The sequence below is a fragment of the Ranitomeya variabilis genome, chromosome 8 (genome assembly GCF_051348905.1).
Source record: "Ranitomeya variabilis isolate aRanVar5 chromosome 8, aRanVar5.hap1, whole genome shotgun sequence".
Lineage (NCBI taxonomy): Eukaryota > Metazoa > Chordata > Amphibia > Anura > Dendrobatidae > Ranitomeya > Ranitomeya variabilis.
This window is the reverse complement of record NC_135239.1, coordinates 163,693,786-163,717,981: the sequence shown is the minus strand read 5'-3', so window position 1 is coordinate 163,717,981 and position 24,196 is coordinate 163,693,786. Positions and strand designations below refer to the sequence as shown.

General features: G+C 48.6%; 1 protein-coding gene across 1 annotated transcript in view; it reads right to left on the bottom strand.

Moving 5' to 3' along the window:
* TOM1 (target of myb1 membrane trafficking protein) overlaps nt 1-24,196 on the bottom strand; it is a 97,777-nt gene that overhangs the window by 42,006 nt on the left and 31,575 nt on the right. Inside the window, exons 8-9 of the mRNA XM_077278802.1 lie at nt 20,263-20,396; nt 18,986-19,034 (exon numbers count right to left, since the gene is read on the bottom strand). Of these exons, the coding sequence (XP_077134917.1) occupies nt 18,986-19,034; nt 20,263-20,396 (183 nt within the window). The remainder of the gene's footprint in view (nt 1-18,985; nt 19,035-20,262; nt 20,397-24,196) is intronic.

Genomic DNA, 24,196 nt, shown 5'->3' with positions numbered 1-24,196 from the left:
CATGCAGCGTATTCTGAACGTTTTCGCACACCTTTTCCTATTAATTTGAATGGGTGAAAAACGCTACAAAAACGCTGAAAGATTTAAAAAAAAAAATCTGCAAGGAAAAAATAAGCAGCGTGTGCATGAGATTTCAGAAATCTCATTCACTTTGCTAGAACTATAAAAGGTTGTGTTTTTTTCCAGCGGGGAAAAAATGCAGTAAAAAAACCTCTGGCCATGACATGGATCTGACGTGGTGCTCCTTCATTCACACCTTGATTGACCTAGCTCTGTGGCATGGCCCATTGTCCTGCTGGAAAAACCAGTCCTCAGAGTTGGGGATCATTGCCTGAGCAGAAGGAATCAACTGTTTTTCCAGGATAACCTTGTATGCGGCTTGATTCATACGTCCATCGCTAAGATTAACCTGCCCAATTCCAGCCTTGCTGAAGCATCCCCAGATCATCACCTGGTCATCTAATGGTTAGACGGAGACCTGGAGAGGCGTACAAGCCACAGTGTCTTGCACCCACTGTGAAATTTGGTGGAGGATCGGTGATGATCTGGGGATGCTTCAGCTAGGTCAATCAAGGTGTGGATGAAGGACCACCACATCAAAACCCTGTCATGGGCAGTCCAATCTCCAGACCTGTACCCCAGTGAAAACCCCTGGAATGTAATCAAGAGGATGATGGATAGTCACAAGCCATCAAACAAAGAAGAACTGCTTACATTTTTGCGCCAGGAGCAGTGAGAAAGACTGGTGGAAAGCATGCCAAGACGCATGAGAGCTGTGATTAAAAATCATGGTTATTCCACAAAATATTGATTTCTGAACACTTCCTGAGTTAAAACATTAGTATTGTTGTTTCTAAATGATTATGAACTTGTTTTTTTTGCATTATTTGAGGTCTGCAAGCAATGCTTTTTTTGTTATTTTGACCATTTCTCATTTTCAGAAAATAAATACAAAATGTATTGCTTGGAACTTTGGAAACATGTTGTCAGTAGTTTATAGAATTAAAAAAAAATAAACACTTTGTTCAAAAACAAAAGTCTCTTTCACGTCTAATGTACTCACAAGAGGAAAACAAATGGTATCCTTCAGATCACAGCCAGGAATCAAGACAGTCTGTATCCAAGACCGCTTCCCGTGGGCGACTGCCCCACCGTGACACGCTGAGGGGTGCCAGGCGTTTTGGCTTTGCTTGGCTCAGTGTTGCTTCACACAGGCTGAACCTTGCAGAGCCACCTGCTCTGCAGTTTGCAAACCAAGATTGGCACACCCAAACCCTTTGCTGCAAGGTTTTTAAATGGAATCTGTGGCCATGGGCCACTTGTAAGACCCGGCCTGGAGGGAGCGAATCGCAAATAGCTTGTCCAAGACCACACTTACTTTTATTTTCCATTGCAACCACAGCTATGCCTGTGACTGCAATGCACTCCAGCGGTCTTAATACGTTTCTATGCGTATCACGGGGGACAGATAGCGACCCTTGCATACAACAACTGTCACTGCCTCACAATATACAGTGGGGCAAAAAAGTATTTAGTCAGTCAGCAATAGTGAAAGTTCCACCACTTAAAAAGATGAGAGGCGTCTGTAATTTACATCATAGGTAGACCTCAACTATGGGAGACAAACTGAGAAAAAAAAATCCAGAAAACCACATTGTCTGTTTTTTTATCATTTTATTTGCATTTTATGGTGGAAAATAAGTATTTGGTCAGAAACAAAATTTCATCTCAATACTTTGTAATATTTCCTTTGTTGGCAATGACAGAGGTCAAACGTTTTCTGTAAGTCTTCACAAAGTTGCCACACACTGTTGTTGGTATGTTGGCCCACTCCTCCATGCAGATCTCCTCTAGAGCAGTGATGTTTTTGGCTTTTCGCTTGGCAACACGGACTTTCAACTCCCTCCAAAGGTTTTCTATAGGGTTGAGATCTGGAGACTGGCTAGGCCACTCCAGGACCTTGAAATGCTTCTTACGAAGCCACTCCTTTGTTGCCCTGGCGGTGTGCTTTGGATCATTGTCATGTTGAAAGACCCAGCCACGTTTCATCTTCAATGCCCTTGCTGATGGTAGGAGGTTTGCACTCAAAATCTCACGATACATGGCCCCATTCATTCTTTCATGTACCCGGATCAGTCGTCCTGGCCCCTTTGCAGAGAAACAGCCCCAAAGCATGATGTTTCCACCACCATGCTTTACAGTAGGTATGGTGTTTGATGGATGCAACTCAGTATTCTTTTTCCTCCAAACGCGACAAGTTGTGTTTCTACCAAACAGTTCCAGTTTGGTTTCATCAGACCATAGGACATTCTCCCAAAACTCCTCTGGATCATCCAAATGCTCTCTAGCAAACTTCAGACGGGCCCGGACATGTACTGGCTTAAGCAGTGGGACACGTCTGGCACTGCAGGATCTGAGTCCATGGTGGCGTAGTGTGTTACTTATGGTAGGCCTTGTTACATTGGTCCCAGCTCTCTGCAGTTCATTCACTAGGTCCCCCCGCGTGGTTCTGGGATTTTTGCTCACCGTTCTTGTGATCATTCTGACCCCACGGGGTGGGATTTTGCGTGGAGCCCCAGATCGAGGGAGATTATCAGTGGTCTTGTATGTCTTCCATTTTCTAATTATTGCTCCCACTGTTGATTTCTTCACTCCCAGCTGGTTGGCTATTGCAGATTCAGTCTTCCCAGCCTGGTGCAGGGCTACAATTTTGTTTCTGGTGTCCTTTGACAGCTCTTTGGTCTTCACCATAGTGGAGTTTGGAGTCAGACTGTTTGAGGGTGTGCACAGGTGTCTTTTTATACTGATAAGTTTAAACAGGTGCCATTACTACAGGTAATGAGTGGAGGAAAGAGGAGACTCTTAAAGAAGAAGTTACAGGTCTGTGAGAGCCAGAAATCTTGATTGTTTGTTTCTGACCAAATACTTATTTTCCACCATAAAATGCAAATAAAATGATAAAAAAACAGACAATGTGATTTTCTGGATTTTTTTTTCTCAGTTTGTCTCCCATAGTTGAGGTCTACCTATGATGTAAATTACAGACGCCTCTCATCTTTTTAAGTGGTGGAACTTGCACTATTGCTGACTGACTAAATACTTTTTTGCCCCACTGTATAGGCTTGAGAAAGGCTCATTCAGAGCCGAAACGTCGCCCAGACATGTGGGTTGAAGAAATCCTGCACGTTTTTCACCAAGGATATGGAGTGCTGCCTTAATTTTTGAATTTGTGTACATTTATATATGTATATATAAAGAAAGACATATTCCGCCAGAAATCCGCCCATCGGTTACACCGTAACGTGATCGCGGGTCACCGATGGGTTGGCATGACAACCAGAGGTCTCTTGAAGACCTGAAGATCTGATCATCGCCTGTGTGCAGCAGAGCCGATCAGGTTATGGTAACTTCTAGTCTCCCATGGAGACTATTGAAGCATGCCAAAACTGAAAAGAAAAGATTTAAAAAAAAATAAAAGTTCAAATCATACCCCTTTCGCCCTTTTCAAAATAAAAAAAAAATAAAAAAATCAAACATACCGTATATACTCGAGTATAAGCCGAGATTTTCAGCCCATTTTTTTGGGCTGAAAGTCCCCCTCTCGGCTTATACTCAAGTCATACCGGGGGTCGGCAGGGGAGGGGCGGCGGGGGCTATCTAATTATACTCACCTACTGCTGGCGCGGTCCCTGCGCGTCCCTGCTTCTTCCAGCACTGCATATTCTTCCTGTACTGAGCGGTCAAATGGTCCCGCTCATTACCGTAATGAATATGCGGCTCCACCTCCCATAGAGGTGGAGCCGCATATTCATTTCGGTAATGAGCGGTAGCTGTGACCGCTCAATACAGGAAGAAAAAGCAGCGCTGGAAGAAGCAGGGACGCGCAGGGACAGCGCCAGCAGTAGGTGAGTATACAGCGCTGCGCGATATTTACCGCTCCTCGTTCCGGTGCGGCTCCGTCATCAGCGTCCTCTGGCTGTGACGCTCAGGTCAGAGGGCGCGGTGACGTAGTCAGTGCACGCCCTCTGCTGAACGTCAGTGCTGAAGACGGAGCCGCACGAGGAGCAGGTAAATATTGAAAGTGCCAGGGGTCCTGAGCGAAGAGAGGTGAGTATGTGATTTTTTTTTTTTTTTTATCGCAGCAAAAGCATATGGGGCAGTGACTGTACGGAGCATCTGTATGGGGTCATAACGATTGTGCAGCACTATAAGGGGCAGTGACTGTACGGAGCATCTTATGGGGCCATAACGATTGTGCAGCACTATAAGGGGCAGTGACTGTACGGAGCATCTTATGGGGCCATAACGATTGTGCAGCATTATAATGGGGCAAGTGACTGTACGGAGCATCTTATGGGGCCATAACGATTGTGCAGCACTATAAGGGGCAGTGACTGTACGGAGCATCTTATGGGGTCATAACGCTTGTGCAGCACTATAAGGGGCAGTGACTGTACGGAGAATCTGTATGGGGCCATAACGCTTGTGCAGCACTATAAGGGGCAGTGTCTGTACGGAGCATCTGTATGCGGCCATAACGCTTGTGCAGCACTATAAGGGGCAAGTGACTGTACGGAGCATCTTATGGGGCCATAACGATTGTGCAGCATTATAATGGGGCAAGTGACTGTACGGAGCATCTTATGGGGCCATAACGATTGTGCAGCATTATAATGGGGCAAGTGACTGTACGGAGCATCTTATGGGGCCATAACGCTTGTGCAGCACTATAAGGGGCAGTGTCTGTACGGAGCATCTTATGGGGCCATAACGCTTGTGCAGCACTATAAGGGGCAGTGACTGCACGGAGCATCTTATGGGGCCATAACGCTTGTGCAGCACTATAAGGGGCAGTGACTGTACGGATCATCTTATGGGGCCATAACGTTTGCGCAGCATTATATAGGGCAAATATCTCTATGGAGCATCTTATGGGGCCCTTATTACCCTTTATGCAGGATTATATGGGGCATATTTTAATCTGGAGCATCTAATGGGGCCCATCAAACTTTATGGAGCATTATATGGGGCTCCTGATTCAATATGGATTCAAAAACACTTAACCTACTGATGTCTCAATTAATTTTACTTTTATTGGTATCTATTTTTACTTTTGAAATTTACCGGTAGCTGCTGCATTTCCCACCCTAGGCTTATACTCGAGTCATTAAGTTTTCCCAGTTTTTTGTGGCAAAATTAGGGGGGTCGGCTTATACTTTCACACTAGCATCGTGCATTGCACGTCGCTATGCGTCGTTTTGTAGAAAAAACGCATCCTGCAAAAGTGCTTGCAGGATGCGTTTTTCTCCATAGACTTTTATTAGCGACGCAGTGCGACGCATTGCCACACGTCACAACCGTCGTGCGACGGTTGCGTCGTGTTGCGTCGGACCGTCGCCACCAAAAAACGTTGCTTGTAACGTTTTTTGGTGCGTCGTCTGCAGCATTTCCGACCGCGCATACGCGGCCGGAACTCTGCCCCCGCCTCCCCGCACCTCACAATGGGGCAGCAGATGCGTTGGACAACTGCATCCGCTGCCCCCGTTGTGCGGCGCATTCACAGCTAGCGTCGGTGCGCCGCAACGTCGCATAGCGACGTGCAGTGCACGACGCTAGTGTGAAAGTAGCCTTAGGTGTCTATGAACTCGTAATGACCTGGAGAATCATACTGGCAGGTCAGTTTTAGCATTTAGTGAACATAGCAAAAAAGCCAAACAAAAAACAACTGTGAGATTGCATTTTTTGCAATTTCACCGCACTTGGAATTATTTTCCTGTTTCCAGTACACGATATGTTAAAACTAATGATGTGGTTCAAAAGTACAACTCGTCCCGCAAAAAATAAGCCCTCACATGGCCATATTGACGGAAAAGTTAAAAAAAAAAAAAAAAAGTTATGGCTCTGGGAAGAAGGGGAGCAAGAAACGAAAACACCTCCTGTCATGAAGAGGTTAATGAATTACAACCTTTTTTTTTACATCGATAATTGCAATTCACAGAATTATGATCCGACTTCCAAAGATAAACCCATAGAATACGGTATATAAGGTAGCTAACCCGAATTGTGATCATCTTCTCAGTAACTGCAGATCCAATCATTCACACAATAGAAATTGACTGCAAGTCAGGACAAAAAAAAAAAGAAGAAATTCACATTCCCGTGATAACCGCAAAGAGCTGCGGCTTTAGAGTCACATTTTCACATTTTCAACAGTCAGACAATCACTGTAAATGGAAAGTTGTTAACTTTTGTGAAAGTTTTAATCTTTTTTTTAAAATGGGAAATAACTAGTGATGAGCGAATATACTGGGTACTCGTTATTTCCCGAGCACGCTCAGGTGTCCTCCGAGTATTTTTTAGTGATCGGAGATTTTCATCGCCTCAGCTGAATGATTTACAGCTATTAGCCAGCTTGATTACATGTGGGGATTCCCTAGCAACCAGGCAACCCCCACATGTACTTATGCTGGCTAACAGATGTAAATCATTCAGCTGCGGCAATAAAAAGTAAATCTCCGAGCACTAAAAAAAATACTCAGAGGACACCCGAGCATGATAGGGAAATCTCGAGTAACGAGTATATTCGCTCATCACTAGAAATGACATCATTACCAGCATGGCATTGGACACCTATGTGGCACATAGACAGTGCTGTGCAAAAGTTTTAGGCGGGTGTGGAAAAAAATACTGCGAAGTACGAACTGATGATGCATTGATGGCAAAGTGAGGTCAGACCAAATAATGATTTAGATTTATCTTTGAATTTGGTGAATCGATAAAAAGGAGATTTTTGTGTACTCACCGTAAAATCTCTTTCTCTTAGCCTCTAATTGGGGGACACAGGACCATGGGTGTTATGCTGCTGTCCACTAGGAGGCGACACTATGCATAATCTGAAAAAGATTAACTGTGGCTCCTCCTGTGCAGTATACACCCCTGGACGGCATCAGCCTTCTCCAGTTTTGTGCAAAAGCAGTAGGAGGAACGTAACATGAATAACATAATTATGCCTGTAAGAAGGCAACTATGTACGAGCTCAAGAAACAATATGAGAACTCAACAGTTACAACAGCCCGGAAAGGGCAACAGGGTGGGAGCTGTGTCCCCCAATTAGAGGCTAAGAGAAAGAGATTTTACGGTGAGTACACAAAAATCTCCTTTACTCTGTCGCCTCATTGGGGGACACAGGACCATGGGACGTCCTAAAGCAGAACCTGGGTGGGAAGCAATGGACGAATATTGTGCAGACAGGCCCGTACACTTAGGGCACCGCCGCCTGCAGGACACGTCTACCCAGGCTCGCATCCGCTGAGGACTGGGTATGAACCCTGTAGTGTTTAGTAAACGTGTGTAAGCTAGTCCAAGTGGCCGCCTTACACACTTGTTGTGCCGAAGCCTGGTGCCGAATGGCCCAGGAGGCCCCTACCGCCCGTGTAGAGTGTGCCGTAATACCGGCTGGAAGAGGAGAATTCTTAAGGCGATACGCCTCTTGTATGGTGGATTTGATCCACCTGGCAAGAGTAGCTTTGGAAGCTGGCATACCCTTGTGGCCGCCTTCCGGAAGGAGGAAAAGGGAATCAGACCTCCAGAAGGACGCAGTCCTAGACACGTATATACGCAAAGCCCTGACAAGGTCAAGCGTATGCAGAGCCTTCTCCACTCTATGAACCGGAACCGGACAAAGGGATGGTAGTGAAATTTCCTCATTGAGGTGGAAGTCGGACACAACCTTCGGGAGGAAGGATGGGACCGTACGAAGAACTACCTTGTCCTGGTGAAATGCCAGGAAAGGCCGTCTGCAGGAGAGTGCTGTCAGTTCAGACACCCTGCGTAGCGAGGTGATTGCCACCAGGAAAACCACCTTCTGGGAAAGAAGGCGGAGCGGGACCTCCTTAAGAGGTTCGAAGGGTGGTTCCTGCAATGCTGTCAGGACCAGGTTGAGGTCCCACGTTTCTAGTGGTCGTCTGTAGGTGGGAACCAATCGGGAAACCCCCTGAAGGAAAGTCCTTACTTGCGGCTTGGTAGCAATGCGCTTTTGGAAAAGCACTGAGAGGGCTGACACCTGGCTCTTAAGCGAGCCCAATGACAGCCTGGCCTCCAGACCCGATTGGAGAAAACCAAGTACTTTGGGTATGGAATAAGGGAGTGGGATCTGGCCACGAGATTCGCACCAGGTAAAGAAAGCTTTCCAGGTATGGTAATAAATCTTGGCAGAGGCTGGTTTCCGTGCTCTGATCATGGTTCCAATGACAACTGCCGAGAGCCCTGCCTGGGTTAGAACCCAGGTCTCAAGGGCCACGCCGTCAAATTGAGAGCCCCTGAGTTCTGGTGGTAGAACGGCCCTTGTGATAGAAGATCGTGGCGGTCGGGGAGACGCCAAGGGGCGTCTGCTGTGTGTTGTACGATGTCGGCGTACCATGTGCGTCTGGGCCAGTCCGGTGCAATGAGGATGGTTGGAACTCCCTCTTGTTTGATCTTCCTCACCACTCTGGATATCAGGGGGAGAGGTGGAAAAATGTACAGAAGCTGGAACTGGGTCCAGTCCTGAACCAGAGCTTCTGCTCCGAGCGACCGCGGATCGTGTGTTCTGGCAATGAAGTTGGAGACCTTGGCATTGAAATGGGATGCCATTAGGTCCACATCCGGGGTCCCCCAGCGGAGACAGATCTGTTGAAAAATTTTGGGATGGAGAGACCACTTTCCCGAGTCTATTCCTTGTCGGCTGAGGAAGTCTGCTTCCCAGTTGTCCACACCCGGAATGTGGACCGCCGAAAGAACCGACCCTGTGTCCTCCGCCCAGCGGAGGATATGTGACACTTCCCGCATCGCCTGGGTACTGCGGGTCCCCCCTTGATGATTCACATATGCCACAGCTGTGGCATTGTCCGACTGTATCCTGATGTGAGAGGCTGCCAGTAAGTGATGGAAGGCCCTCAATGCCAGTAGGATGGCACGAATTTCCAGGATGTTGATGGGCATGGTCGCTTCCGCTGGGGACCACTTGCCCTGTGGTGTAGGTGCACCGCACCCCAACCCGTCAGGCTCGCGTCGGTGGTCAGGACCTTCCATTGACCTGAGAGAAAGGATTTCCCCTTTGCTAGCGAGGTTGGCTTGAGCCACCAGTGCAGGGACCTCCTGGTTGACGACGTTAGCTGGAACTCCCTGTCAAGAGAAAAGGGATTCCTGTCCCAGGACTTGAGAATGGCTAGTGGGAGAGGTCTGAGGTGAAACTGGGCAAATGGGACAGCTTCTATTGCCGCTGCCATCTTGCCGAGGACTCTCATGGCAAACCGGAGAGATCGAGGGGGTTTGCGGAGGAGGGTGCGAACTGCTAGTCGGAGAGCCAGTGCCTTGTCCTTGGGAAGGAGCACTAGACCCCTGGAGGTGTTGAATAACATTCCCAGGAAGGTCAGGGACTGACTCGGGGTTGGTGATGACTTTTGTAGGTTGATTAACCAGCCCATGCGACAGAGTATCGGTTGTGATTGAGACGCTGAGCTCGCAGTCCTTGAAGGTGGGAGCCTTGATGAGTAGATCGTCCAGGTATGGAACGACTACTATGCCTCTGGAGTGCAGGACGTCCATGGTGGCTGCCATGACCTTGGTGAACACTCTGGGAGCCATGGCGAGTCCAAAGGGGAGAGCCACGAATTGGTAGTGGTCCTGGCCTATTGCGAACCTGAGAAACCTCTGATGGGCAGGTGCAATGGGTATATGCAGGTATGCGTCTTGTATGTCTATGGAGGCGAGATATTCTCCCTTCTCCATGGACGCAATGATGGACCGAAGGGACTCCATGCGGAAATGACGGACCCGTACATATTTGTTGAGCTGTTTTAGGTCTAGTATGGGCCGTACGCTGCCTCCTTTCTTGGGAACTACGAACAGATTGGAGTAGAACCCTCGGAAGCGGTCGGTCGTGGGTACCGGTACTATGACTCCTGATTGACAAAGCGAGGAGACCGCTTGGTGGTAGGCTCGAGCCTTGGCTGGCGGTTTTGGGGGGACAGAGAGGAAGACCCGGTCCGGTGGGTTGGAGGTGAAGTCTATTTTGTATCCGGAAGACACTAGTTCCGTGACCCACCTGTCTTCTGTAATAGGCAGCCAGACTTGATGAAAGAGCAAAAGTCGGCCGCCTACTGGTGTGGTGTCTTCCGGAGTCCGTGAGTCATGAGGAGGAGAAAGTCTGAGATTTTCCTCCTCTGGGCTTAAACTGGCCTGCTTTTGACTGCCAGGTCTTGTCCGACCTTTGCGTCGATCGTGAGTTGTCCCTGTGTGGGGAACGGTTACGATTTTGTACTGGACGTGAGACGGACCAGCCGGAGGAATTCCGAAAGGATCGGAATCGAGTTTGGTTACGCTTCTTGTAAGTGCGTTTAGGTTTCAGTTGGGGAAGAGAAGTACTCTTACCCCCTGTGGCGTTTGATATCATAGTGTCCAACTGTTCACCGAAAAGTCTCCCACTGAGGTAGGGGAGGTGCCTGAGGGACTTCTTTGAGGCTGCGTCCGCTTTCCATTCCCGCAGCCAGAGGATACGCCGAATCGTGATGGCGTTTGATGCTATCCCCGCGACTCCCCTTGCTGAATCCAGAGCTGCATGGAGCATGTAATCTGCTACAACAGCAATTTGAACCGCTTGGTCCGACAGTTCAGGAGCGGATGCTTGGAAGGCTTGTAAATTGTTTGCCCAGGCCAGGATGGCCTTGGCAGCCCAAACTGAGGCGAACGCGGGAGCCAGGGATGCCCCTGCTGCCTCGAAAATTGAACGAGCCATGCGTTCTACCTGCCGGTCTGCTGCGTCCCTTAGGGTTGAGCTATCTGGCAGTGAAAGGAGGGTCTGTGCTGCTAGCCTGGAGACTGGGGGATCCACTTCAGGTGGATCTGTCCATTCCTTGGTGTCCTTCTGTGGGAAGGGGTACCTCGCCTCCAGATATTTGCGATTAGCGAATTTTTTCTCAGGCTGTGAGAGCTGTTTTTTAAGGATCGCCTTAAACTCTGGATGGTTAGAGAAAACCTTAGGCGGCTTCAGAGGTCCTTCAAAGGAAATCTGATGTTCTGGGGCCTCTGGTGGCGGATCAGAAATGTCCAGCACCCAATGGATGGACGATATTATGTCCTCAACTAGCGCTGTATTGCTAGGAGGGATTGGGATCAGGGACCCCTCCGTTTCTCTGTCTGAGTCAGAGTCGCAGATGCCTTCCGAATCCTGTGTATCACTGAGGCGTCCCCTGCTGGGTGAGCTGGGGAGGAGGCCTTCTCTGGTTGGGGATTGCGGAGATCTGCATTGTCTGTCCCTGGAATGGGACGGTCTAGATGACCTGGAGCAACGGTGTCTCTCCCTAGAGGGGGATGACCGTGTGCTATGGGATGACGCAGATGGACTTGATCTCCGCTTGCGTCGTGACCTAGACGTGGATGTGCCAGGGTCATCTTGTTCCTGAGTCAAGCTCTCCCTTTGCTGGGTAACGGTCATAGCCAGGGCATGACCCTGCAGAGCCTGAAGCAATGTGGAAGTTAGGTTATCTATAGACTGCGTCATAGATTGCGATATCTGAGTAGCCCATTCCGGTGTGGCATTAGACACCGAGGCATTGGCAGGGGCTTCTTGAGGCTGTGACACATTAGTTTGTATACAGTTCTGACAATGCGGGTACGTGCTACTACTGGGGAGAGCGGTCCCGCAGGCTGTGCAGAATGCATAATAGCAGTTCTGCCTGGTTCTCTTAGACCTTGAGCCCGGCATAGTGCACAGAGTGCAGAAGTGCTGCCAGCAGATGGACCTTACAGGGGTAGAGAACCTACAGGGGAGCCTTATAGGTAATATGGATTCACAGCTGAGTAAAGATAACCCAGCTGTGATCTTACCCCACCAGTGTACCCCTAGGTCCAGCGCCGAAAATCCACAGTCCTGTGCCCCCCGGAGACTGGCTGCCTGGTCCTGGTCCTGCAGACCGGGAGATGCAGGGTTAATCTGCAGCCGAAAATGGCTGCAGAGACAGAGGAGAGAGGAGGAGAAGGGGGCGGAGAGCTGGAAAAAGGCGGCAAGGCTATAAAAAACCCGCCCTTTCTGTCTCGATCCGCCCCTTGTATGACACTGTAGAGTGTCATATTTGTCATCCGGGGGGCGGGCCGGGGGGCGGAGAGGAGGCTGCTGCTTCAGCTAGGCCGAAGCCGGGGCCTAAATTAGATGCCTGAGGCCCAGAACGGCTCCAGGCCGGCGCGAAAGTCCGGGAGGGGGTCGGATCTGAACCGGACCCCTCCGGATTTGAAGGCAGGATGGCGGTGGGGCTATAAGCGGAAGGGGGAGCCCGGCTGGGGTCCCCCTGAGGCAGTATAGAGCTGGTGCTGCCGCAGAGACAGGGGCGCAGGGAGCCCTGTGTCTGTATGTGCCATGCCTGCCTGCACTCCCCCCGGCCCCAACAGGAGCCTGCAGCTGGGCTGGGGTCCCTGGATGCAGGCGCAGTATGCTGGCCCATTGCTGGGAGCTGTAGGATGCTGCCTGTACAGGCCCTACCTGAGGTGTCTCAACCTAATACCCCCAGAGGGGGATAGGGAGGGTGCTTTTGTCACACCTTCAGGGGCCTTTATCCTCGCCTCGAGCTCAACCCAGAAACCAAAAGGAATTGGGGAAGGAGGGGGGTCTCGACTTCGAACCAACACCCGAGGGGCTGGGGAAGGAGCAGCATGGGGAATAGCCATCTCAACTTCAACTGGGCACCCCATAATAGGGGGCCGAGGAAGGAGCCATGCCGGGAGTCTCACAGGAGACCCTCTTTTCTTCATCTGTAATCCCGTCGGAAAACGGGAAACGGAGTAAAACGGAGTAAAAATCTTTAGGTGTGCCTCCTTTGCGACACTAAGCAAAAACTGGAGAAGGCTGATGCCGTCCAGGGGTGTATACTGCACAGGAGGAGCCACAGTTAATCTTTTTCAGATTATGCATAGTGTCGCCTCCTAGTGGACAGCAGCATAACACCCATGGTCCTGTGTCCCCCAATGAGGCGACAGAGTAAGGAGATTTTTGTGTACTCACCGTAAAATCTTTTTCTCCGAGCCACTCATTGGGGGACACAGGACCATGGGTGTTATGCTGCTGCCACTAGGAGGACACTAAGTAGACAGAAAGATTAACTCCTCCTCTGCAGTATACACCCCTTCACTGGATACAATTTCAACCAGTTCTGTAGTAAAGCAGTAGGAGCATGAACAAAGACAAACTATGTCAAAACCAAGAAGTAACAACAAGCCAAAAAAAAAAAAACAGGCTAACAGGGTGGGTGCTGTGTCCCCCAATGAGTGGCTCGGAGAAAAAGATTTTACGGTGAGTACACAAAAATCTCCTTTTCTCCTACGCCTCATTGGGGGACACAGGACCATGGGACGTACAAAAGCAGTCCCTGGGTGGGGAGCAATATCCTAATACCCCATGTACCACTGGCTTACGGCTGAAGGAACTGCCGCTTGCAGAATGCGCCTGCCAAGGGCGGCGTCTGCAGAAGAGATAGAATGAATGTTGTAATGCTTGGTAAAAGTGTGCAAACTGGACCACGTCGCAGCCTTGCAGACCTGCTGTGCTGACGCCTGGTGCCGAATGGCCCACGAGGCGCCCACCGACCGAGTAGAATGGGCCTTGATCCCAGCTGGGATAGGAACACCTTTGACACGATAGGATTCTTGAATGGCTGACCGAATCCATTTAGCCAGAGTGGCTTTTGAAGCGGGAGAACCCTTCCTGGGCCCCTCTGGAAGAACGAACAGGACGTCCGACGTGCGGAAGGGAGCCGTCCTCGAGACGTACCGACGAAGAGCCCTCACCACATCAAGAGTGTGTAGAGCCTTTTCGATGCGATGGACTGGTGCCGGGCAGAACGAAGGCAGAACAATCTCCTCATTGAGGTGGAAAGAAGAGACGACCTTGGGCAAAAAGGTGGGAGAGGTCCTCAATACCGCCTTGTCCGGATGAAAAATTAGAAAGGGAGGGCGGCAGGAGAGTGCAGCCAACTCCGAAACCCTTCTGATGGACGTAATGGCTACTAGGAAGACTACCTTCCAAGAAAGGAAGGTCAAGGAAACGTCCTGTAGCGGTTCGAAGGGAGTCTCCTGAAGAGCTCCGAGAACTAAATTAAGATCCCACGGATCCAAGGGCGATTTGTAGGGAGGCGCCACACGGGAAACTCCCTGGAAGAAAGTTTTCGCCGGCAACCTATTGGCAATCTTCCGCTGGAAAAGGACTGACAATGCCGAAACCTGACCCTTTAGGGAGCTAAGGGCAAGTCCCGACTCTAGTCCGGACTGAAGAAACTCCAGTATGGAAGGGATAGAAAATACCAGAGGAGATCGTCCCTGTGCACCGCACCATGAGAAAAAAATTCGCCAGGTACGGTGGTAACTGCGCATGGAAACAGGTTTCCTAGCTCTGATCATGGTGGAGGACACCTTGGGAGTGAAACCCGCTTGGCCTAGAATCCAGGAATAAACGGCCAAGCCATCAAAGACAGGGCCCCTGAGTTCTGGTGGTAAATCGGGCCCTGTGAAAGAAGATCCACGCGATCTGGAAGACGCCAGGGGACATCGGCTACCAGCTGAACCAGTTCGGCGTACCATGCCCGACGCGGCCAGTCTGGCGCAACGAGAATCACTGGTACCCCCTCTGCCCTGATCTTTTTGATGACCCTCAGTAGCAGGGGAAGAGGAGGAAAAAGGTACGGGAGGCGGAATTGGCGCCAAGGCAAGACCAGGGCGTCTACTCCGAGGGCCCGTGGGTCGAGGGACCGAGCAAAGAACTGAGGAACCTTGTTGTTCATCCTGGAAGCCATGAGATCCACATCCGGGGTCCCCCAGTGATGGCAAATCTGCTGGAAGACCTCCGGGTGAAGGGACCACTCTCCGGAGGCGAGGCCCTGGCGGCTGAGGAAGTCCGCCGCCCAATTCTCCACACCTGGAATGTGGATCGCCGAGATGGGTGAATGGTTTGACTCCGCCCAATGAAGGATGTGAGACACCTCGAGCATGGCCGTCCTGCTGCGGGTTCCGCCCTGACGGTTGATGTACGCCACGGCCGTGGCGTTGTCGGACTGGATTCTGACTGGGTGACCTGCCAGAAGGCGGTGAAACTGGAACAATGCTAGCCTGATAGCTCGAATCTCGAGGATATTGATGGCAAGGAGAGACTCTTGAGTGGACCACCGCCCCTGGGCTGTGTGATGGTTGAAGACCGCTCCCCAGCCTATGAGACTGGCATCGGTGGTCACCACCAGCCACCGTACTGGGAGAAAGGACCTTCCCTGGGTTAGGGAGGACTTCAGCGCCCACCACCTGAGGGTCTTCCTGACCCGTGGGGACAGGATGAATCGGCGGTCGAGGGAGGACGGGTTGCCGTCCCAAGCCGACAGTAGCGCATGCTGCAGGGGACGGAGGTGAAACTGCGCAAATGGGACCGCTTCCATGGCAGCTACCATCTGCCCGAGAACTCGCATGCTGGCACGAATGGAGTGGGAGACTGGACGGGAAAGACTCTGAACTCCCTGCTGCAAGGCCAAAGCCTTGTCTTGAGGGAGTATGACCAGACCGCGGGAAGTGTCCAGTATCATCCCCAGGAAAGAGATCTGTTGAGCCGGAATTGGAGAAGATTTTTCGAAGTTTATCTTCCATCCCAGGCGAGAAAGAGTATCCACCGTGAGAACGACTGACTCTTCGCACGCTGGGTAGGAAGGACCCTTTATCAGTAGGTCGTCCAGGTACGGAATTACCACCACTCCCCTTGGTAGAAGAAAGAGTCTCAGTCCAAGAGACCATAGCCTTAGCCACCCAAGAGGCGGCGAAGGATGGGAAGAGAGACGCTCCTGTGGCCTCGAAGGCGGAATGAGCCAGATAATCAATCTGGCGATCGGAGGGGTTCTTAACGGAGGAACCGTCCGAAAGAGACAGGATGGTCTTGGACGCGAGGTGTGACACAGCAGGGTCCACTGAGGGAGACTGCAGCCAGTCCTTGATTAATTCCCGAGAAAAAGGGTATTTGGCCTCGATGGACTTTTGTCCCATGAAACGTTTATCTGGGCGATCCCTATGTTTTTGTACAATCTCCTTGAAGTGAGGGTGAGTGACAAAAACCTTTTGAACACGTTTAGTCTTTTTGAAAGACACCACGTGTTCGGGTTCCGATACGGAGTCCTCAGTCACCTTCAGGGTCTGGTTGACCGCCTCGATGAGAGAGTCGAGAGACTCTTGGGAGGAGGGGGAGTCCTGAACGTAGGAAATGTCGGACTCATATTCAGAGTCATCCGAGTTTGGGGAAGGGGACCGGGAAGCAGAGCTTGCAGGCACTGAAGGGCCCGCTAGCTCATGGTCAGGGGATGAAACGTGAACACGTTTTCTAGAGCCCCGGGTAGAAAGTGACCGGGTACGCCCCCTGCTGGTAGACGGATCCATACCGTCGTCTGAATCCTCCGCGGTCCGACCTGGAGAGGGGCCCCGGAGGGAGTCAATTGCCCTGGCTAGGGAAGCCACAGATCGTGACAGAGAGGCTGCCCACTCAGGGGGGCTAGGCTCTACAGGGTCGACGGCTGCGGCATCGGCGACAGTACCGGCGGCGGCAAGAGGCGGCTGCACAGAGGGCGAGACACAATCTGCACACAAAGGAGTAGTGTGGGCTCGGGGCAGGGCCGCATTGCAAGTGGCACATACAGTGAAAAACACTGTGTGCTTCTTGTTACCCTTTTTAGTCTCCTTGGATTGAGACATAGTGCCTTTGGAGACAGAGCGGGCAGTATACGCAGGGAAGGGGTTAAGCTTTCTTGAAGCAGCTTACCCGCGGTCCTGTCTGTGTCCCCAGGGAGAGATATGGCGGTTCTGGAGCGCTGTAGATGCGTGGGCTCCGTGCAGAGAGTGTGGAAATATGGCCCCCGAGATTTGGAGGGCGCTTCTCGTCCCAGACGAGAAGCGCCGATGTAGGGGGGCGGAGCTACGGCCGTGGGAGGGATTTTGCCCACTGCGGCCTACTCCGGCTGAAGAAGCCGGGGACTAAATTTTTGGGGCCTGACGCGATGTGCGGCCGCGACGGAGCGTTTCTGAACCTCCGCCAAGCACCGCCGACCCCCGGTCGGCGGCGCCTCTCTCCAGGGACCCGGACCACATCGCTGCTGCACACAGGGGAGCAGGGGGGTATGTACTTACAGCCGCAGTGCTCCCCGGTTCTCACATCTGCAGGGCGGTTCTGTGAGGGTGTGTACTCAATCCATGCACCCTGGATGGGGATGGAGAGGCCCCTGATGCATCCTCGTCTGATCAAAGGGGTTTGTTGGTGCTGCGGCACATCTTCCCCTCCGGCTGCATTTTCTCCAGAGCACATTGCTCTATTGCAGGTGGGGGGGGGGGGGGGGAATCGGGACCGTATAGGAACCGTTGCCCCGGCGCAAGCTTTTCGTGCGCCATACGTCGCAGGAGAGGGACGGGGAGGTATACTCGCCGTGCTCGCCTGTTGTTGGTTCGGGGGAGAGCGGACCCTATAAAAAAAGGACCCGTCGCCCCCTTCACTCCGTTAGATAAAAAATAAAAATTTACGTAAAATTAAAAATCAAAAATTAAAATAAAGTTGGGGTCTGAAAAAAAACAGACCCAAGTGCCTCCTACAGACACTAAGCAAGAACTGGTTGAAATTGTATCCAGTGAAGGGGTGTATACTGCAGAGGAGGAGTTAATCTTTCTGTCTACTTAGTGTCCTCCTAGTGGCATCAGCATAACACCCATGGTCCTGTGTCCCCCAATGAGGCGTAGGAGAAAAATAATTTATGAACAACTATTTATGTAGCATTTTTTCCCACATCCGATTAAAACTTTTGCACATCAGGGTAGATATGGAGAGAGTATAGTTTTACAAGCGTATATGTCAAAATAAATGTTCCATTGGAGAAGGTAAAAAACACAGGTGAGAACACTAACGCCATTATTAACGACTTGCAGACCATCCATAGAGTTTAAATGTCCGCATTTTACTCTACAATGATATTCTAAAACATCGCTGCATAGTATGGCAGCTGTGGGAGGTTGTGCACGACTGGGGAGCCAGGTGTCAGACACAGCCAGACTCCCCACAGAGAAGGCAGAGGTGGTATTAAACTGTCTCTGCCTTCCTGATTGCTGTACACACAGTGCTGAACATGAGCTCTGAATACAGTATAAGAAGCGCTAACCCAGCGACCATGTGACTGCCAGGAGTTGTTGGGTCCTAGCAAAACGCAAATCAGCCCCGCTGTTAAAGCTGGAAGCTGAATTTGCCCTGTGACTAGGGCTAATATGCCAGCTTCAATCAGCAATATAAAAATGGATTTACATGTTGAAATGCCACCATAAAAGGCTTTAGTGACACTATCAGGTGCCAAAATAGCGATATAATTTTTTTAAAAAAATGAATGAGGGTATAGTAAAAAAAAAATTAAATGAATTAATTTAAATTAAATTAAATTAAAAAAGCCACTGCCAATCTGAATTGCTGCATCTAATCCTGCCCCAATCGGGGAAAAAAAAACATACTTCTAACATATGAAAATTATTTCTGTGTAAAGGAGAATTCAATTTCAAAGGTTTAAATGTTCTTTTAGTGGTTAATTTAAAAAAAGTGAAAAATAGACAGATAATACTTTATTTTTTTCTTTACATTTTATCTCTTATCTAAAAAAAAAAATTCATAAAAAATAGGGGCCACGTTTTATTAAATAATAATTTAAAAAAAAAAGGCGATATTTATTTAAATATCATACAGAGAAAAACCACATGTATGAAAAAAAAAAACCCGAACATGTGTCTGATACGGAATGGGAAAAAGTGGCCAGGTGGCGTACAAATCGTTTCATGGCTGTACACACAGATACACATACAGCGCAGCATCTTCTCACAGCTGGCGTCTCGGCAGAAATCGATGAGCACTACTGCATATGTACAGAATTCCCCGGTACTTATAGTCTATGAATAATTAGCATAACATATGTACCTGGTTTTCTGCAGCTCTACCGGTCTGACTCACAAATACTCTCTCAAACCTGAAAATAAAGAAAATTCCTGTAAGATTTCTATTAAATCAATTCTGACATCCACTATTAATAATAACAATCGTCATTAATTATTATAGCGGGTCTAGAGGGGTAACGATTCTCCTTGTAGAGACCTCTTAGGCTAGTTTCACACTAGCGTTTTGAGGAGCTGCGGACTTCCTCCGTGAAGCCACGCCCTCAGCCGCACCTCCGCCGCTAGCTCCGCCTACTTCTGCATGCGGCCTGCATACCTATCTTTAACATTAGGTACGCAGGTTGTGCGGCAGTATGCGGATGCTTCCGCATGCGTCGTTTTGACGATGCGGAGAAAAAAAGAAATTGCTACTAGCTGCGTCCTACACTGGTCGCCGCATCGTCAAAACGACGCATGCGGAAGCATCTGCATACTGCGGCACGACCTACGTACCTATGTACGATAACTATGTTAAAGATAAGTACGCAGGCCGCATGCAGAAGTATGCGGAGCTAGCGGCGGAGGTGCAGCCGAGGGTGGGGCTTCACGTAGGAAGTCTGCAGCCCTCCACAGCTCCTCAAAACGCTAGTGTGAAACCGGCCTTAGATGTCACTATTAATTGCTGACAGTGGAATTATTTTTACCGCATAGTGAACAGCCTCGAAAAGAATCCTGTAGGAATAGAGTTTTGACTTTTGCTTTTTTTTTTATCTCTTCATCATCCACCCCCGCCCCCACGTAGATCTTATCCCCAATTATAGCACATGTAAAGTGAACGGAAAAGTTAAAATGTTATGGCTCTTAGAAAAAGCAGAAGGAAAACAGTAAGGTTAAAAAATAAACGAAAGTTGGAACTGGCACTAGAAGGGGTTAAGAGGTTTACTATTAGAAAAGTATTTGTTGTGAATACCGCCCACGAGGAGTCTAGACTGCTCTCACTTCCTCTCGATTTGGGGCCTTTTTCTGTGCAGGAAAGTGTTCGCTTGCCTGGAAGGCAGCAATATACTGAGACCACCCCAAAATCTGCTAATTTTTAATTTTCTGTACTACGTGTCCTCGACATTTACCGTTTTTGTGAAAGGTGAATATCTGCACATAGAATCCCCCGGGAGCAGTCAGGCATGTTTTATACATAGGCACAAACTTCTACAACCATCACAGTGATACAAGTCGCCGAATACCTGACCACCGTCACAGATGCCACGTTAGTGCTAATCCCCTAACCACCGCGTGGTGAAGTGGCGGCAAACGTCCGGCAATTACCTCTCATGGCGGAGAAAAACATTATTCAGGTTGTCGTTCACTAGAAGAAGCTCCTCTGTGAGTTGTTCATGGGTCACTCGAGGGATCAGCTCCAGGACTCGCTGCTGCATGGATCGACACGTACGGTTCAACTCCTGGAATCACAACAAACAACGCTCATGTCTGGTGACAACACCAAAGATGGATGGCGCGCGCTGTCCTGCCTGCTATAACATAGGATACACTGACACTCGACATCAAGTAACTGTAATAGTGGCCATGTAGTATGCACTAGAAATATCACATAAAAACAAGTCACATATTTTGTATTTTTTGGACTGCAAGATGCATTTTTTAGCAAGAAAAACTCTTGATGAAAAGTGTGTGCATCTTATAGTCAGGTCCTGACTAGCTGAAGGATCTGTAAGGTCATGCCATCAGTCACTTCCCTGCAAAGAACTTCAAAATGTGGTAATGCATGTACATAGCAGAGCTGTGTGTGTTAATGCAGAGCTGTGCGTGCATGTGGCAGAGCTGTGTGTGTATATATACAGCAGAGCACAGTGTGTGATTATATAGGAGTTGTATGTATATGTAGCAGAGCTGTGTGTGTATATATACAGCAGAGCACAGTGTGTGATTATATAGGAGTTGTATGTACATGTAGCAGAGCTGAGTATGTATATATACACAGCAGAGCACAGTGTGTGATTATATAGGAGTTGTATGTATATGTAGCAGAGCTGTGTGTGTATATATACAGCAGAGCACAGTGTGTGATTATATAGGAGTTGTATGTACATGTAGCAGAGCTGTGTGTGTATATATACAGCAGAGCACAGTGTGTGATTATATAGCAGTTGTATGTACATGTAGCAGTGCTGTGTGTGTATATATACAGCAGAGCACAGTGTGTGATTATATAGGAGTTGTATGTACATGTAGCAGAGCTGAGTATGTATATATACAGCAGAGCACAGTGTGTGATTATATAGGAGTTGTATGTATATGTAGCAGAGCTGTGTGTGTATATATACAGCAGAGCACAGTGTGTGATTATATAGGAGTTGTATGTACATGTAGCAGAGCTGAGTATGTATATATACAGCAGAGCACAGTGTGTGATTATATAGGAGTTGTATGTATATGTAGCAGAGCTGTGTGTGTATATATACAGCAGAGCACAGTGTGTGATTATATAGGAGTTGTATGTACATGTAGCAGAGCTGAGTATGTATATATACAGCAGAGCACAGTGTGTGATTATATAGGAGTTGTATGTACATGTAGCAGAGCTGAGTATGTATATATACAGCAGAGCACAGTGTGTGATTATATAGGAGTTGTATGTATATGTAGCAGAGCTGTGTGTGTATATATACAGCAGAGCACAGTGTGTGATTATATAGGAGTTGTATGTACATGTAGCAGAGCTGTGTGTGTATATATACAGCAGAGCACAGTGTGTGATTATATAGTTGTATGTATATGTAGCAGAGCTGTGTATGTATGAGAGCTGCACGTGTATGTAGCAGAGCTGCGTATATATACAGCAGAGCTGAGTATGTGTATATACCAGAACACTGTGTGCGCTTGTGTATGATTATATGTATAAAGAGTTTTTGGCAAAGCCAGCCCACTGCATTGAAGAAACAGGAATACATCCAACCTGTGGTTGCAGTTCGCACGGAAATCGGATTGGGATAAATCCACACATGTAAAGAAAAAACTATTTGTTTCTCCATCACCCAGTCCAATGGTAGAGTAAAATATACCTTTTATTTATCCATTAAAAAGTTCCAGATTTCTTCTTTAACAATATTGCATACATTCAATTCCTTATGGACGACATGTTTCGACACCACATGTGTCTTCCTCCTGGTCCAAATGAGTATTGAATCAAGACCGCATATATAGTATGAAGAAGGGAAAAACCCATATGAATCACTGGGTGTCACACACACACATATATATATATATGTATACACTAGCTGTTTCCAGCCAGCTAACGCTCGGCACGCTGATTGCTATCTAATTAACGCTGCTGGGTAATGTGTGGGGACGGAGCCTTGTGTAGTAATGTGGGGGGGCAGGATTATGTGTGGTGATGTGGTGGGGGGGCGGGATTATGTGTGGTAATGTGGTGGGGGGGGTAATGTGGTGGGGGCAAGATTATGTGTGGTAATGTGGTGGGGGGTGGGATTATGTGTGGTGGAGGGGTGGGATTATGTGTGGTGATGTGGTGGGGGGCGGGATTATGTGTGGTAATGTGGTGGGGGGTGGGATTATGTGTGGTGGAGGGGTGGGATTATGTGTGGTGATGTGGTGGGGGGCGGGATTATGTGTGGTAATGTGGGATTATGTGTGGTGGAGGGGTGGGATTATGTGTGGTGATGTGGTGGGGGGCGGGATCATGTGTGGTGATGTGGTGGGGGGCGGGATTATGTGTAGTAATGTGGTGGGGGCGGGATTGTGTGGTGATGTGGTGGGGGGCGGGATTATGTGTGGTGATGTGGTGGGGGCGGGATTATGTGTGGTGATGTGGTGGGGGCGGGATTATGTGTGGTGATGTGGTGGGGGGCGGGATTATGTGTAGTAATGTGGTGGGGGGCGGGATTATGTGTGGTGATGTGGTGGGGCGGAGCTACTGTGCAGGGGGCGGGATTAGAGAGTAATCACGATGCTATATATATATAAATAAATAAATAAAGAGAGAGAGAGAGAGAGAGAGACACACAGTATATATATATATATATATATATATATATATATATATATATATATATAATTTCAGAGCTGAGTGTGTACGAGGGCTGTATATGTATGTAGCACAGCTGAATGTGTGTGTATACCAGTACTGTGTGTGTATATATACATGTAGCAGAGCTGAGTTTGTATGTAGAATAACTGTCTATACATACAGTAGATCTGAGTGTGTGCGCGCATATGTCAGAGCACTGTTTTTGTGTGTGCGTGTGTATATATAGCAGAGCTGAATATGAGAGGCGCATATGTACCTAGAAGACCTGTGTATATACACATAGGAGCGGAGCGTGCATGTACTGTACACGCACCAGTGTTCTGTATGTTTGCACTGCAGAGATTGTACATAATGTGCATGTTGTGAAGCAATGTGTGAAGTATGAAGAGAACTCTTACCGCCCTATACTCATCAAGTGCATTAGAATTAGTGACATTGACCCCTCCACTACTTTACATCGCTAGGAAAGTTTTAATTAGTAGGAAAATATTTTTCATATTATTTTTGCTGTCTAAACCTGGGGTGACTTATAGTAATGTAATTCATAGTGTTCTAAAAATTAGGTAAAGGGTCAAAATACGGTATCTCCCAACATTACCACTAAAGGAAAAGAGCGTGACTTGTCTTCTGTGGCAAAATTATTATAAAGAAAGGTTTCCAGATCAGAAAGTAAAGTGCCTATGAGGACAAAAAATAAATGGAAGCTGAACATATTAAGGTGCTGTCCTATGATTAAATATTCATTTGCGCCATTAGATTGTGAAAAACACATTTTCAGTGTGAAAAATAAAGAATGTTTCTATCTAGATGTGAATGGTTTGTAATTGTTGGTGTGGCGCCACCTAGTGTCCTTTTCATATGTTTCTCCTCCGCGTCCAGGTTCTTACGAACTGGTCTGCAAGATGACCAGGATCACTCTAAAGTCCATGTACCAGAAGATCCCAGCAGTGAGTGGACACATTAGGTACCTACTTGTGATGAGCGAACGTGCTGGGATTAAGGTGTTATCTGAGCATGCTCATGTGCTAACCAAGTGTCTTCGGCGTGCTCGAAAAATATGTTTGAGTCCCCGCGGCTGCATGTCTCGCCGCTGTTCAACAGCCACAACACATGCAGGGATTAACCATTTGTTCGCTCATCGCTAATACTTACCCATTAGGGGGAGCTAAATAAATACCTATTATAAATGTGTTA